Source organism: Vombatus ursinus, unplaced genomic scaffold (genome assembly GCF_900497805.2).
Source record: "Vombatus ursinus unplaced genomic scaffold, bare-nosed wombat genome assembly UNPS02014176.1, whole genome shotgun sequence".
Lineage (NCBI taxonomy): Eukaryota > Metazoa > Chordata > Mammalia > Diprotodontia > Vombatidae > Vombatus > Vombatus ursinus.
In genome coordinates, this window is record NW_020953954.1 from 1,797,850 (window position 1) to 1,815,175 (window position 17,326).

At 48.0% G+C, this 17,326-nt stretch overlaps 1 protein-coding gene across 3 annotated transcripts in view; it reads left to right on the forward strand.

The window, feature by feature from the left end:
- Positions 1 to 17,326, forward strand: part of BRSK2 (BR serine/threonine kinase 2) — a 167,617-nt gene that overhangs the window by 111,957 nt on the left and 38,334 nt on the right. For all 3 annotated transcript variants that reach the window (XM_027860212.1, XM_027860213.1, XM_027860214.1), the window contains exons 6-10: positions 1,049 to 1,082; positions 1,322 to 1,390; positions 2,008 to 2,154; positions 4,533 to 4,564; positions 5,157 to 5,321. In XM_027860212.1, the coding sequence (XP_027716013.1) occupies positions 1,049 to 1,082; positions 1,322 to 1,390; positions 2,008 to 2,154; positions 4,533 to 4,564; positions 5,157 to 5,321 (447 nt within the window). The remainder of the gene's footprint in view (positions 1 to 1,048; positions 1,083 to 1,321; positions 1,391 to 2,007; positions 2,155 to 4,532; positions 4,565 to 5,156; positions 5,322 to 17,326) is intronic.

Genomic DNA, 17,326 nt, shown 5'->3' on the forward strand with positions numbered 1-17,326 from the left:
GCCACCTCAGCCACACTGAGCTTTGGACCCTCACCCCCTGAAAACTGTGGCAGCTGAGGGTAGGGCCCTGGGCCTCCATTATGGGGAAGTCCTCAGGACTCTTAATTCCCAGGGCCTCATAGTGGGAGAAATGAGGGCCGGCTCTTCCAAAAGCCAGAGCTCTCCCAGGCCACATCCATGTCTCCTCCTCAAATGGGTCTGAGACAAGGCTGGGCTGGGTCTGCCTCTCAGTCCTGGGGGCCCTGAAAGTCTGGACTGCATCTTCTGTAGCACATGAGCAGGAATCTTAGAAGGCTTTCCCTGAGCCACCTGTACCACGGAGGAGGCCTGTCCACCCTGTGGAAAATATGGGCCATGGCTCTGTGGGCAGCATGTGTGAGAGTCGGAAGCTCTGCTCTCAGATCCCATGCTCTTCATCATGTGTTTGCCCTCGTCCCTCCTCTCTCTGAGCTGCCTTAGTTTTCCCATCTCTAATTGTGGACAGTAGTACCAGGACTGCTCCTTCCACAGCTTGCCAAATAATGCATTAGCTGAAAGGGAACTGTTAGCTGCAGGTGAGGGGCCACCTCCCTCCCCTTCCTGCCTGCCTTTCCCTCTGCCTCCCTGGTCTCCTAGGCAGATGATAGCTTCATGCAGGAAAGGAGCCTAGAGGTGCCCATAACTTTCCATTAAAGAATGGAAGCCACCTACATTGGCCTCGGCCACGTCCACCCATTTGCCCACAGCAAGTACTCCTGAAGTGTCTCTGCATTTTCCCCATCTTTTTTCTCCTATGCCTGGAAGCCAAGAGGAAACCTAGTCCCCTGGCCCTACCTTCTTCACCCTTTGGAACCCACAGCCTCTATCTTGGAGAACCCTGTTCTGGTGTTTGGGGAGCAGTAGTTGGGGCCAGGCCTCGTATGGCTTCGGGGGCTCTACCAGGGTAGTAAATGTATGTTTCTAGGGGCAGTAAAGCCTGGAGAGAGCTCCTTTACCCCCAGGGAGGGAGGAGAGCCAGAATGCATGAGGCCTGTCCCTGGTGACCTGACATTGTCTCTTTTGCATCCAGGTCACCTCATTATGCCTGCCCCGAGGTGATCCGGGTAAGTGTACCTGACCCCTCCTCACCCACCATAAGCACCCCAGATCCAGCTCCCCTCTCTCTGGCCCCGAGGGGGAGGGGGGTGGTCCACTGTATGGCCTTCCAGACTTAGCCAGTCTTGCACTGGAAAATGCCCAGCACACTCCTGGCCAGTAGCCACCAAGTCTGGGGCTGCCTCTTTGGTCAAGTAGATGCCAACTTTTGGCCAACCTTGAACCCCAGTTCTGCATTGTCTCCCAGGGTGAGAAATACGATGGCAGGAAAGCAGATGTATGGAGCTGTGGGGTCATTCTATTCGCCTTGTTGGTGGTAAGTATCCATCCGCCCCCTGGGCCACATATGCCAGGCTTGGTATCCTCTTCCCAAGGGACTGTAGGAATCCACAAGATCTGACAGACAGCTCTAGTGAGCAGCTGTCCGTGGTGCTGCCGTTTTTAGTTCCAGGCTAGCCAAGGGGTTAAGGACAAAGTAGTCCTTTACTGCTTGTCTGGCCCCACCCAGAGTCCAGCTGTATCTCTTGGCCCCTTCTGGCTGCTCCTGACCCTTCCTGGACCCCTCCTTCTGGGATAGCTGGATATCCTCCATCCTTGATCCTCAGCCAAGACACCAGACCCCTCCCTCCCTCCTTCTCTCCCTTCCTAGCAGACCTGAAGAACCAGCCAGGCAGGGAGAGGCACACAGGCATGGGCTTCCATATGAGTCTTGCATACATGGACTTTTCTGCCCAGTGTACCCATTCATCCATGGAGTGGGAAGGGAAGGAATCTCTTGTGGGGGAGGCTATGCCCCCTTCACACAGCCTTTTCCTTCCTCCTCCCCTCCCCCTTCCCCTCACGTGGCCTTTTCCTTCCTCCTCCCCTCCCCCTTCCCTTCACGTGGCCTTTTCCTTCCTCCTCCCCCTCTGCCGCGGTGGCCTGGCTGTGCAGGGGGCTTTGCCTTTCGACGATGACAACCTTCGGCAGCTCCTGGAGAAGGTGAAGCGAGGGGTGTTCCACATGCCACACTTCATCCCGCCAGACTGTCAGAACCTGCTGCGGGGCATGATTGAAGTTGATGCCTCCAAAAGACTGACGGTGAGAGGGGGAGACCCAGGGACCTCGGGCACCCCAGCCTCTGGGAGGTAGTTCCACCCCACCAGTCCACGCCATCCCCTTGTCTTTCCTTCCCAGGCACTAAAGGTGAAGTAAGGACTGACTGGCTGTCTGTGTGTGTGTGTGTGTGTGTGTGTGCGCGCACGTGCGTGTGCACACATGGGTGTTCATGGGTGTGCACGGCCTGCCTCTGTGTCTCTATGGGTGTATGCACATGCGTTAGATGTGTGTATGAGAATGCATCTATGTAGACACGCCTGTGTGCATAGTGTGTGCACACATGTACATGATTGCACATGTAAGTATGTGTAAATATGCATGCGTCCAAACCCATGTGTATGCCTTTGCCTGTGTGTGTGTGAGTGAGTGAGTGTGCCCATGAGGAAGGGAGGTGACCTGTAATGAAGGAAGAATGGGGCCAATATGCCTGCCTCAGTGTGCACATCTCTAGTACCTTGAGCCTCCTCAGAGCACCCCCAGTGGGTAGGGCAGAGGCCTGGAGCATCTTCCTCTCTGAGGCCACACTCTCATCCTCCCCTTTCTCCCCCTGCTGCCTTCTTCCTCCAAACAGCCACCCTGAGGCATCACTAACTTTTGTGCTAGAGTCAGGCAGGCATGGGCGCTGAGGACTGTTTGTGGTTAACGATCAGCCTGAGTCACCTATGGGTCCTCCAGCATGGCGTGTGCTCCCCCTGGGCCTGCCCCTGGCTCAGCATTGACTGGTCTGCTCAGGGAGAGCCTCTTGCCACCTCCAGTGGTATACCCTGCCCCTCAGGATCAGGCAAACACTCTCTGAGAGCAGCCCCTTTGGGACTTTCCTCTGTCCCTCAGAGTCCAGGTCAGAGGAGGCTTCCATGTCAGCTGCCTTTTCTGCTCTGAGGTTGCTGTCCCTGGGCCTCAGTTTCCTTCCTGTAGCTGCTCCTTTCTCCCTGCCCTGTCCTATCCCTTAACCCACCTGAGAGGCTGTCACTTTCCTGAGCATGGTCTTTCTGTCTGCTGAGCTCACTCCTTGTGGGGGGAAGAAGAGGGAAGGAATCAGAAGGACAGTTCCTGCAGCCTGTCCAAGCACGCAGGAAGGCACCCACCAAGTATAGGTGCATCTAGTTCAGTTTAAGTCTCCAGGGTGCCTCCCCTATCTCCTTTGTGGGTTTCTAGGGCTCAGGCTCAGTGTCTAGCCTAGGAGTGAGGGCCAGTGCTGGTCATTGGGGGGGGTCTGTCTTGGATTCCCCCCCACCCCAGTATGATCCACAGGGTCCATTGAGCAGGGATACATCCCTCTCTGCATCTCAGGCTGCAGTCAATCCCACCCAGCCAGCCTTAGGTTTGTTCTGTGACCAGGGGCCAGGGTGGGAATATGGCGTACTTCCTGTCCCTCCTTTAGGGTCAGCAAGGCCCTTTCCTGGCACTGAAGCCTAGCGATGGGCCCCTTTGACCAGCACACATTCTCTGGTGGGTTCCCTTTAGTCCTGATATGGAGTGGTGAGGGAAATGGGGGAGACAGTTACTTTGCATTCCAGGATCAATAAAATGGGCCTCCTGCATATGGATGGAGCTCTCAATCTATCCATCCATCGCCCATCCATCCATCCACCCATTCATCCATCTATCCCTCCATCAGTGAGGATTAATTAAGCTCATTCTGTGTGCCTGGCACCATGCTAAGCACTGGGGTACCAGGATAAAGAATAAGATCATGCCTGCTCTCAAGCAGCCGACGTTACATTGCTTAATTCTCTCAATCTCTTGGTGTGACCCCAACCTTGGGACCAGGCTGAGGCTCCCCAGAGGACCAAAGTCTAGACCCCAGGTCTCAGGGCACCCACGAGGAGAGTAGCTCAGAAGGCCTGGTTCCAGTTTGGCTCTGTCCTGGTTGCTGGTCCTTCTGTGCCCTCCAGGAGTCACTGTGGACCCCAGCCTCTCCCCAACCCCTACGCTCTTGCATTTTAAGCAGCCAGCCCAGCCGGCCCCTCCCTTCTCTCAGTGAGGGGACAGTATTTGGGTCTCCAGGATGGGGCCAGAAAGGAGGTTCCCCGGCTCCCCTCAGTTCCCTGGGCCACCGAGCCCTTCTGGGCCCAGGTCTTGTTCCCAGGGGTAGCATCTTGAAAGAAGGCCAAGAGATTCTGCCCATCCAGGTTGGGGGGTTTGGCTTCACCATGAACAGACTCACCCCTGCTCTTGCTTCCCCTTCTGGGCTTCAGCTTTCTCCTCTTTCCAGTGAGAGACTAGACTAGGTCTCTCAGAGCCCATCCAGCTCTTCCCATTAGCACAGTAAGGGCCTCAGTCCACCTGCAGCCTCCCTCCTGCCCCCACCTAGCCCCACTTCTCCTGCCATACTAACTCCCTGTTTTCTTTCCTTGTAGCTAGAACACATTCAGAAACACATATGGTATATGTAAGTAGCTTCAAAACCCCACTAATCTCCTTCCTTGACTGTGGCTGTGGCCTGGAGGATGTGTGTGCTAGCAAGAGTGGGAGGAGAGCAGGGACCTGTCCAGCTGGGGCAAGCGTCAGGCTGCCAGGGAGCCTGGCCATGGAACTGGGCCCTCGGGGCCCTGGGAAAGGGAGCCTTGGGGCTCTGCCCTGGGCTTCAGGGGCATGGGCTGGCTTTCCAGTCCAACCAACCTGACCTCCTCCCACCTCCCACCCTGGGGCTGAGCCCCTGGGGTGGGACAGTTTCTGTGGCAAGCCCTGGAACATTGTGGGAGTGGGAGGGAGGCAGGAAAGGAAGGAAGTACCTAGTCAGGCTGGATGACTTTAGGAACCAGGATTCCAGGGTGCCCATGGATGGGGGAGGGCCTGAGTCTGAGCCCAGAACACTCCTGCCTAGGTTCACATCCACCATCCTAGCCCATTGAGGGCAGTCAAGCTCAGAGGTCAGGGCCCCTCTCCCCACCTCCCTGTCCTTTCCCCAGCTGACTCTGTGGGAGGGAGAAATTCAAGTGCTGGAAAGCCCTTGGTGAGTGGACTTTGCTGTCTGTCCACAGAGGGGGCAAGAATGAGCCGGAGCCAGAGCAGCCCATCCCCCGAAAGGTGCAGATTCGATCCCTTCCATCCCTGGAGGACATCGACCCTGATGTACTGGACAGCATGCATTCTCTAGGCTGCTTCCGAGACAGAAATAAACTCTTACAGGACCTCTTGTCAGAAGAGTGAGTCCAGGGTTCAGGCTGAGGGGCGGAGGGGGATGCTGGAGAGGTCTGGGTCTCACAGAAGGGTCTGGGACTTCTCTTTTCCCTCCTCTGCCTGTGAGGTCTTCCCTCCCCCAGCCCCTTCACTTGCCCACTTGTCCATCCCAAAAACTGCTAGATTGGAGAAGCAGCTCTCCGGTAGCGACACTCCAGGCCTTCAGGAATCAATTGCTTCCCTCCTTGGTCCTGGCCAACAGGAAACAAATCCAGTGTTTTCCAAAGGAATGTTTACTGGCAAATCTAGGGAAATGTTGGGATTACCAAAAGCTAACATGGCCTCCTCAGGGAGTACATTCCACACCAGCCTATTTTACTTTCAACAAGATTCTTAAACTATTAGGTCAGGGGTGGCTGGAGAAATTTACGGATATTTTAGCCAGGCATTTGACTAAGTTTGTGGAAGAACATAGGCTGAGTGATAGCACAGTTAAATAAGTTCAGAACTGGCTAGAAGACCACACATAAAGAGTCATCACTGATGCTTCCACGTGATCTTGAAAGCAGATCGGGGTGGGGGGAGGGGAGGGGGGGAGGCAAAGGGCTTTGTGCTTGGTCCAGTGCTATTTAATCATTCCCTCACTGACTTACAGAAAGGTGGAAATGGCCCGATTTTGGAATATCCAGGTGACACCAACCTGGGAGGGAGAGCTGAAAAAAAATAGAAGGCAGTCAGGACTCCGAGTGATATTGATAGGCTAGAACATTGAAATTTAATAGGGGAAAAAGTCTACATTAGCAAGGGCACCTACAGTGTGCTAGGCACTGTGCTAAGTGCTGGAGAGACAAAAAAAGCATCTTTGCTGGAGAAGCAAAAAAAAGCCTGACAGACCCTGCCCTCAAGGAGCTTACATTCTAATGACCAGAGACAACATCTAAAAGGTAGCTAGAAAGCTTGGGGGGTGGGGTGGTTAAGACTTCTTGTACAGGGGAAAGTGTGGAAGTCCAGAGAGTCAGAAGCACAGCCAGAAAGAGAATGAAGCATAACTGTTTCAGAAAAAAAATCCATATCATAAGTACAAGGTAGGGAAGACATGGCTAGACCCTAATTCATTGGAAAAAGATCTGAAGGCCTTAGGGGACCATAAACTCCATTTGACTCAACAGTGTGGTATAGCAGTCAAGGGAATCTTAGACTGCATTAAGAGCCTATTATCAAGCCTAGGGAGATGCCCATCCCACTAGTCTGCCCTGGTCAGACCTCTTCCAGACTTCCACGCGATCCAATTGGTGAACCACAGTTTTGAAAGCACATTGATGAAAAGGAGGGTGTCCCGAGGAAGCAACCAGAATGGGGAAGGTCCTGGTATCCAGGTCATATGAGTATCTGTTGAAAGAATGAAGGATTCTGAACCTGTGGAAGAGAAGATTGGAGGAGGGGGGAATGAGAGTTGTCTTTTCATATTTGGGACAGTGGGAAAGGGAATAGACTGTTTGATTTGGCCCCAGTGGGCAGAGCCCATAGCAATGTGGAAAGATGCAAAGAGGTTAGCCTTGATGTCAGAAATATATTTTTTTCTTATGATGAGTGAGCTGCTTCGGGAAGCTATAGCTTTCCAATGCCTGGAGATCCCCAAGCCCAAGGGTGACCGTTGGATGGTCACTGAATGACCAGATACTGAGTTGTTGTCAAGATAATGCTTGGTCAGGCACAAGATAAAGAGGTCCCTTCCAGTGTGTAGAGGCTGTGATTCCAAAAAGAAGAAAAATAGCAGTGAGCTTGGGAAGTGCACAGCCCTATCCTGGCCCACTAACATCTGGCCACCATTTGGTTTGGCTACTCTTGGGACACATCATCCTTGTGCCCTGTCCTCTTTTGGGCCCTGTCTTAGGTGAAGGGGTCAAACCAGTACTTAATTCCTTAGCCTCAATGCCCAGCCCTTTTCTCAGAAGTAACTTGCTCTTCTCTCCTGTGGGGCCCCAGGCTCTTGTCCATGGTCCTGGCCTGTACTGCCCTCTGCTCTGTGACTAGTACGTGCACCATAAATTCTCTATGAGCCCTGAGCTCCTAGACTCTAGAGGAAGAAGGTCCTGCCCTATGTGACCTCCAAGACTCTTCCCTTTGCCTTTTGGTTATCTTGTAAGGACTTTAGCAAGCTCAATGGCTCTGGCCCGGGAGGTCCTCTCTCTACCCCAACTTGCTTCTCTGCCTTATTCATTTTGCCTAAAGCATAGTCACTAGTTAGTCAATGATAAGGGGTGGTATTTATGTAGCCCACTGGAACCTTATAACAACCATGGGAGGGAGGAGGCACAGAGATACATAGCGTATTTTATAAAAGAGGAAATTTCAGGAGGTGAAGGGCCTGGTGTCAGGAAGGTGGTGTCAGAGATGGACTTCCCCACTCCACCCCCAGGCTACTGCTTGCTACAACTCATGCCTCTTGGGGGCTCAGAGCCTGGTGTCCAAGGCCAGCCCCTGGGTCTAGCCTCTCTAGCATACTCTTCTGGAGTGCCTCCATCCTCTGGAAATGGAAAAGTCTTCTTCAGACAGCAAACTCAGTGACTTAACAGGGTCAAAAGCATGAAGACGAGACAAGACAGGAAGCTGCTATCTCTTCAATGGAGTGGACATGAGGCAGACCTGAAGCTGTGAGATGGGCTGCATTGAGAGGCACAGCTTCCAGAGCTGAGGAGGTGATGGCCCCATGCAGAGAACCATTCAGTCCTGAGTGCCACAACTTAAGAATATTCACAGAATCACAGAATTTGGAGTTGGAAGGGACCCCAACATCATCTAGTCTCATCCCTTCACAAAGGAATCCCCACTATAAGATACTAGACAGAAGGTCATCCAGTTTCTGCTTGGGAGCTCAAGGAGAGAAAACCCACCACCTCTGGAGGCAGCACATTCCTTTTTGGAACAGCTGTCATGGCCAGGAAGCTTCTCCTGACACTGAATCTAGATCTGCCTCTCACTCGGCGCACACACCCCTCCACTCTCCCTGCTCCAGGCTCTGTTATCTGGGGCCAAACTAATCCCTCCTCCACCGCACAGCCCTTTAGATACTTGAAGACAGTTCTCATTTGCCTCTGGGCATTCTCTTCCCCAATTTAAATGCTCCCAGTTCCTCCAATTAATACTTTTATGTCATGAATGGACTCGATAGGTTGCCCTCCAGGTTATCAATGTCCTTCCTAATCCTTTGTGCCTAGAAATGAACCCAGTAGTCTAGACGAGGTCTGACCTAGGGCGAGCACAGTGGACAATCACTTCCCTATCCCTGGAAGCTCTGGCCATCTTAAGGCAACTCAAGATTACATTCAATTCTTGGCTACCAAATCACTCTGCTAACTTATATGGAGCTGACTTACATGGTCAGCTCAGACCCCCATATCCTATCAAAACACCTAATGCCTATCCATGACTCCTCCATCTTGTTCTGATGGATTTCGGGGTTTTGTGCCCAAGTGGCATGCTTGGGATAAGTGGTCTCATCCCTTTAATCTCATCTCATTGGCTCAGCCCAGTGCACTGGCCAACCTGGCTACTCTGCAAGCCAGGCCCCACCTGCCTAACTTGGTATCATCGTCAGACTCGATGAGTATTTCATCTCTGCGATTATCTGAGTCACTAATCATGATGTAAAGCAGCTCAGGGCCAAGCACAGTTCACTGAGATCCTCCACTGTAGACCTCATGCCATGATGGCATTGAACGATGAGCTCCTCTTTGAGTTCAACCACCCAGCCAGTTTTCAATCCATTCGATTTTATTATCATCTACCTTTTCTCTCTATCCTCTCCATAAGAATGGCATGAGATCATTTCTTCAAAGTTTGGCTAAAATCTGGGTTAATTCTACAGTTCCCCTTGACAACTGGTGAGAAAAGGAAATCCTAGTGGCTTGATCTACTTTTAATGAAGTCATCCACATGGGCTCTTTGTAGTCGCTGCTTCCTTGTCACCAACCACCCTTTTAAAGTTCTGTCCTAGAGTTCTTCCAGGAATCCCAGTCAAGCCCACTGGCCTCTGGTTTGCAGGCTCTGTTCTCTCTCTTCCTTTCAGAAAATTAGACATTTAGCCTTTTCCAGACTCATGGTGCCTCTCCCATTCTCCGTGATGGTCCGGCAATGAGTCAACAATCACATATATCGTCAGTTCATGTGGATCAGGTGACTTGAATTCATCTGGGTGCTCTCTCACTGGCTCCTCCCTTAACTTGGAGATCAACTTTTAGTTAATTATCTTTGTTCGGCTTCATCCTTGGCAGAGAAAACACAAGCACATTAAGAACTGAGCAGCATGGTCTTCTCTGCCATCATATATCCTTGGCCCACTGATAAGTCGGAGGAAGGTCACTTGGATGCTGGTCCCAGTTGGTGCTTTTAGTAGAGACCTGGAAGATTACAGCTGAGCCTGGATCCCTTAAGAAACCCTCTAGCGAAGAGGTGAAGGGGCAATCAGATCAGGCAATGAACAAAGAAGCCCAAAGGAAACGCCTCCATCCAGGAGCTCATGGGTGCTCAGACCAGAGGCACACCAGGGGGATTAAAGCCAGTGCAGTCTCTGGCAAACAGGGCACAAAACCAGCAGGATCTTGGCCCTGGACTGTCAAGTGACAGCAAGGGAAAAAGCCAGGTCCTCAAGGGTCACTGCACAAGAAGATAGAAGATAGGACACCTAAGTGGGGCATGATCGCCCAGGGTGTTTTTGGAGACCTGATTCCGTTAGGTGTTGCATATCCGGGAAGGGCTGTTTGAGTCTCAGTAGTTCACAAAGCCCAAGGAGCAAGGAGAAGCAGATGGCAAGGAAGAGACAGAAATGAGGCTGAGGTCAGAGACCCCAGGAGATAGAAGCAGAAACAAGGGAATGAGCTCTCTGTCCCAGACCAAGGTCCCATGCAAGAATAGAGAGAAGCCAGGATTCAGCCACCCCCATCAGCTCAGCAGCAGCATACAGACTGTGGCACAAACAGGACCTCTGAGGCACAGTGGGGCAGGCAATGTGGAGCTGTGTGAAGACCTGCTTCAGAGTCCACACACCTGGGTTCAGCTTGTGTTCCTGATGATGTCTACATGTGTGACTCTGGGCAAGTCACCTCTCCCTGGGTCTCAGTTCTTCTCTGTAAAATGAGGTGATTGGACTAGATGATCCCTTCAAGCTCCAGATTTCGAGTCCTATGATGTGAGAGAACAGGGTTGAGCCACCTCATCCAGGTGTCTAAGGAGAGCAGAGCCTGGCACCAAGTCTCCAACCGGGAACTAAGATCCGGACATAATGGGTCATTGCTTGGATCCGGGTTGTTTTTCTTTGCAGTGCTGACATAATTGCGTGCATGGGTCTGATTCTGCTCACATCACTCTGCATCAGTCTATACTTGGCAGGATTCTCCAAAATTGCCTCTCATCATTTCCTATGGCAAAATAATATTTCATTCCATTCACATACCACAGGTGTTCAGCCACTTTCCAGTCGACGGGCAATCTCCTTAGGTTCTAGTTGTTTTCTTTCTTTTCCTTTTCTTTCTTATCCCCTTCAGGATAAATGAGTTTGTTCTGCTTTGGACTCTTCTGCTCCCATGCAGTATAATCCCTGATCCTTCTCACCCACCCTGCCCCCCCGCCCCACTCACCTTTTCTCCTGTTGAGTTTGGTGTAATTCTTCACCTCACTTTGTGTGTGTAGATGGAGACGTGTGTGTATTTCACCTTCCTTCATCTGGTTCAGAGAAGAATAAGATTCACCTAATGCTCGTTCCTCTGCTCTGACCTTTGCGTTTGTTCTTCTTACTCACCCCATTTATGAAAAATAGAAAGCTTCCCCCTTTGTTCCTTTCTACACTAGTGTATTTCTTTTATCCTCCTTTTTTTCTTCCCTCTTAAAACCCTCAAAATAGAACAAATGCCCCTCCCCTCTGGGACCTCAGTTTCTCTCATTTAGCTCCTCTCTACCCTCTGAAGACATCATTATATAGTCCCTTCCAATTGCTCGAATGCAATTCCACTTCTATGTTTTCCTTGCATCTTGTGTTTGAATTTCACAGTTCCTATTCAATGCTGGTCTTTTTTCCCAGGAATGTTTGAAAATCCTCAATTCTATTGAAGTTCCACTTTTTTTCCTAGTAGGATTATATTCAGCTTTGCAGGTTAAGTTATTCTTAATCATAAGCCTGTATCCTTTTTCCTTTTGGAATATTGTATTCCATCATTTCATTTCATTTATGAAGAAACTGCCAGGTCTTGTATAATAACCCTTACCATGCCCCCTTGATACTTGAATTCCTTCATTCTGGCTCCTTGCAATGTTGTTTTTTCCTTTGGCATGGAAGCCCTAGATTTTGGCTATGACTTCTTCTATTGGGGTTTCTTTCAGTAAGTGATCAGCGTACTGTTTCTACTTTCATTTTGTCCTCTGGTTTGAATATGCTTAAGCAGTTTTCATTTACATTTTTAAAAATTAATTGATTTTCAACTTAAATACAAAATAAGAAAAGAAAAAAAAACATTGCCATGTGCACAGCAGAATGTAAGAGAGGATTCAAAATATACAACAATGTATTTCCATTTCAAGAAAGCGTCTACAATAAATATTACACATTGTGTTCAGAACAGTCCATCTTTTCTTTGCTTCCTTGTAAATTTTCTTTTATTCTCTGCTGTGGACTTTTTACTTTGTTCTTTTCCCCTTCCTCTCCCCAAGAAAGTGTATACATACATACGTAGATACATACATACACACACACAGATGTGTATAGGTATATACACATACATATATACACATACCTACATTCACTTACACACACGTATACTTAAATATCTATAATCGTACTTATATATAGACACAGACATTCATATGCATCTATGTAAGATCGTACTATACTTGTTTGTCCTCTGTTTCTCTGAGGGTGGATAACCTCTTCCTTTGTAAGTCCAAGTCTCTCCGTATTTTTCTAACTCTACCAATTCATCATTTCCTATACCACAGCAATATTCTAATGTACTGTCCAGCTATTTTAAATTTTAAAACAATATTGATTGATATGGCTGACATACAGTGTAGTTGTTTTATTTTTCTCTTCTGATTAAATCTATTTTGGCTTTAATTTTGTCTGAGATTATGATTATTGTTTCTGCTTTTTTTCCTAACAAATTCTACTGATCTTTATTTTTTATGTTTGTATGCATCTCTTATTTCCTATCCCTCCTGACTCTACTTTACTTCTGCCCACTACCTTGCCCTCCTATTACTCAACCTACCCCCCCTCCAAGGATCCCTCCCTTATCCTCTCCTCCCTACCCTTTCCCCTTACCCTCTTGTTTCTATCTGAATTTAGAAGACTTTTATAGCCCTCCAAATATATTTGTTATTCTCTCTTTATCCCATTCCCACTAATTTAGACACCCTTCTATGCCCCTCTATCCTATTCCCTCACCCCCTTATTTCTTTACAAATTTAGAAGACTTTTATTCCCTTCTAAATGATTTATTGTTCTCTCTTTAACCTACATCTGATGTGAGTAGGGTTCCCTTTAAAAATCCCTCCCTTATCCTCTCCCCGCTCTCTATCCCCTTAGCTTTTTATCTTTTTCTAAATTTAGAAGACTTTCATCCTTCTAAATACATCTGTATTGTTACCGCTTTAACTCGTTCCTGATGAGAGCAGGGTTCCAGAACTCCCAGCCCTCCTCCCCCATCTGATTTCTCTGTGTCAGCTCTTTCTCTTGCACCTCATTTTGTATAAGATAACTACTCTTTTTGCCTTTTCCTAAGTGGTTTTACTTTTTAAAATCACATCATACTCAGGTCTACCCCAATCTTTATTTCGAACCACCCAATTACTAATAACCATCTCAGACATACATTTTACATTTCCTCATCTAAAAAGTAAATGGTCTGTCCTTAGTGAGCCCCTTGTAATTAGTCTTTGATGTGTACCTTATGTTTTTTTGGATCTTGTATACCAAATTTCCTATTAAGTTCAGAGGTGTTTTTGCAACAAAATCTTGAAAATCTGGCAATTCAATGAATGTCCATTTTTTCCACTCAGAATTATGCTTAACATTGACAGACATGATATGTTCGGCGGCATCCCCAGTTCTTTTGCTTTTCAATATATAATGTTCCAAGATCTGCAGTCTTTTAGTGTTGCCACTGCTAGGTCTTGTGTGATTCTACTTGTGGCTCTGCCATATTTGAATTGTTTTTTTTCTTGCTGCTCATAATATTTTCTCCTTGAGCTGGGGGTTTCGAAATTTAACTATGATATTCCTGTAGGTTTTCCTTTCATATGGTGATCGGTGGGTGTTTTCTAGTTCTACTTTCCCCTCTTGTTCTAAAGCTTGAGGACAATTTTCTTTAATTCTTTTTGTATTATTTTATCAAGATTCTTCTTTGATCACAGCTTTCAGGTAGTTCAATTATTCTTATGTTTTCTCTTCTTGATCAGTTGTTTTTCTTATGAGATGTTTCACATTCCTTTCTATTTTTTTTCATTCGTTATATTTTGGTTTATTATTTCTCAGTCTCTTATAACATCACTGGCTTCCCCTTGCCCAATTCTAATTTCCAAAGACTTATTTTCTTCCTTAAGATTCTGGCTCTTGGGGGCAGCTAGGTGGCACAGTGGATAGAGCACCGGCCTTGAAGTCAGGAGGACCTGAGTTCAAATCTGGCTTCAGACCAAACACTTGACACTTACTAGCTGTGTGACCCTGGGCAAGTCACTTAACCCCAATTGCCTAAAAAAAGAAAAAAAGAAAAAAAAAGATTCTGGCTCTCCCTTTCCAGTTGATTAACTTTCTTTTCATAATCTTCTTGTTTTTCTTGGATTGTTCTTATTGTTTTTTTAATTTTTCCTCAATCTCTTATTTTATTTTTAAAGTCTTTTTAAAGTTTTTCTATAAATTCTTTTTGGGTAGGTGACCATTTGACATTACTCTTTGGGGTAGGAGAGGGTTTTGTTTTTTGCTTCGGTATCCTCCTCTGAAGATGAACTCTGGTCTTCTCTATTCCCATAGTAACTTTCTCTAGTTAGGTTCTTTCTCTTTTGCCTGCTCTTTTTTTTTTTTTAATTTGTAGCAGCTTATCATTGTAATCACCTCTAGTCCTGGAGTATGGGGGATGGTGCCTCTGCTCTCAGATCTTCCTTCAGTTCTCCCCTCTGGCCTGGAGCCAAAACCAAGAATTCTGCCCTCCTGAAAGTGCCCACAGCCAGCAGCATCCCTGCCCCACTGCTTCTACACTTACCAGGCATGTGTTGATTCCTTCTCTCCTAGATGCTCTGCAGCACAGCTGGGTGTGGAGTCCCTTATGAGCAGAGGCTCCCTCAATCTTCCCCACTCAGATGCTCAACTCCCCACAATGTCCCGAGAGTGAAAATTCATGTGGCTGGGGCCAAGGCTACCTCCCAGCCCAGCTAACCGCAGGGCTGGTGCACTTGCTGTATTGGTAGAACTAGCTTGGAGGTGTTTACTCTTCACAGGGGCCAAACCTCAGTCCTGGGATTTTTCTTCAGATCTTCTCTGATTGCCCCAAGGACCACTGTTCTGCCCCAACTCTAGTTTATTTTTACCCTTTATATTTGCCTTGAGGCACTATTTTGTCTTGTTTGTGGGGGAACTATGGAAAGCTTGGAATTTTCTAACCTACTCCACCATCTTACCAGAATCTTCTTGATTTACATTTTCCTGAAGTATAATGTCTAGACTGTTTTTGATGGTTTCCAGGGAGTCTGATGATTTCTAAATTATCTCTCCTAGATTTTTCTTACAGATTAGTTTTTTTTATATCAGATACCTTCCATTTTCTTTTTTTTTTAAATATTTTGATTTTGTTCTAATCTTTTCTTGTCTCATGGAGTCACTGATTTCTGTTGAGCCCATTCTAGTTTTCAGAGATTTGCTACTTGAGTTAGATTTAATACTATCTTTCCTAAAATATCTATTCTTCTTCTGATTTTTTCTTGTAGAGATTTTATTTCTTTTTTTTTAATCTCTTGCTTCATTTCTTCTAGGCATTCATGTAGCCCTCCTCCTTCTCCTCCTCCTCCATCTCTCTAGCCTTAGTTCCTGAACTGGGACTTTGTTCCATGACCAAGATCTGTTCCCTACTGTGCTTTTGGTGTGGTAGTCAGCTCTGGTTAGTTCCCTGTCTTGGTTGAAAGAATGCAGCCAGCACCTCACTCCTCAGTCTTGATGCCAGAAGTTCCTTACTCTCATTGTCTCCCAGTGGGTCCCAGGCTCTTGTCCCTGGGTCACCTGTGTTCCTGTGCTGATCTCCACCTTTTGAAGTTTGGTACTTCTGGATCTTGGGGCTTCAGAGCACTGGATCTTCAGGACTTTCTGTGGTGTGACAGGATAGAGTGATAGACACCTTGGATGCCCCAAGCTGAACACTGCCATGAGGAAAGGCACATCACACTGGTCACTGCTGATATTGGTGACTTCCAAGACACAAGCTATGAATTTCGACAACTCTTAGACTGCTTCAGGAGAGCCCTCAGCAATTTATGCCTCCAGATAAAGAGGCCTGCAGGTTATACAATCTCTGGCCAGTTTCTTGTATGCTGGGAAGCAACTTCAGGTGCTGATGTTTCTGGGGGCTCCCCTTTCTTCTTGCCCGTGGGCTGACTTTTTGTGCAGTTCTGGGATAGATAAGTCACTTGCAGTTCCTCATTGTCTGTCTTAGTCACTTTTCTAGCTGGTGTAATTTTTAGGATCTTCACTGGAGTAGGGGTGTGGGAGCTGGGCAGCCATCTGGGCCAAAGAGAATGAGAAATATTAGAACAAAGGATCGACTGAAGAAACTGCAAATGCTCAAGGCGGGAAAGATAGGTATGTTCAAATCATTTTGGCTTCTTCTGCTTGGACCCAGAAGGCCAAGTTTAGAGCAAAAAGGGGCAGTGGCAAAGAGGCGGAGACAGGCATGGCGTTAGAAGAACTTCCTAGGGAACTCTGTGGCTCCATGCAGGGAGTGTGAGTCAGAAGCACCACTGAGTTGGACTGTTGTGTGTGAAGGGGAGCCATGCCTAATAAATCCGGAAAGGTCAGCTGCAGTCAGATTGTGAAGAGCCTTGAATGTCAGACAGAGGAGTTTCAATTTTGTCTTAAGGAGGAAATCACAGAGGACACTGTCAGCTGATTGCGTGTGAAGGGTGAGGAAGAATGAAGACATTAAGATGATGACCCTGAGATTGTGACCCGAGTGGGTGCAGGGATGGTGGTGCCTTCAATAGAAATGGAGACATTGGAAAGAGGAGCCGCTTGGGAGAGAACATCCTGAGCTCCTTTGGGCATGTTGGCTCTAGGACCAACCACAGCTAAGATCTAACTCTGACAGGAAGAGAGTGGAAGGACTGAGCTTCTTCATCTTAGGATGGGAGAATGGACAACCCAAGAACCTGGCAAAGGGGCCAGGCCCCCCGGGGTCTCCCCACTCTCAGTCGTCTTGTCAGTTCTGCCTCTGAACTTTCTCTTGCATCCATTCTCTCTACCTCATTCCAAAGGCCAGTGCCCTGGGCCAGACCCACATCACCATCCACCTGGACCGCTGCCATCCTCTGCACTCTCCTGTCCAGTCCACATGTGCTGCCTGAGCCATGTTCCCTTTCCTACTGCATAGATCTTGTCTTAGTGCTGAAAACCCTGCAGTAGCTTCCTCTGTCCTCTGGGCCAAGTTCGAAGCCCTTAGCCCATCATTCAGTCTTACAAAATCTGGCCCCAGCTTCCCTATGTCTCCAGCTTTCCGTCATGCTCTCCAGCAGCTGGATGGCCAGCAACTTCTCCTCCTTTAAAGCCCAATGTAAATGCTTTCTCCTCCTGGAAGCCTTCCTGGATCCCCTGGCTTGATAATGACCAAGAGCTCTATGAGAGAGAAATAAGATTTCCTTTTAAGCTTTGCATCTCCCCTGTAAAGGAGGCAGCTGGTGGTGCTGGGCCTGGTGTCATGAAGACCTGGCGTCATTACCAGCTGGATGACTCTGGACCAGTCACTGAACTCTTGTCTGCTTCAGTTTCCTCAACTGTACAATG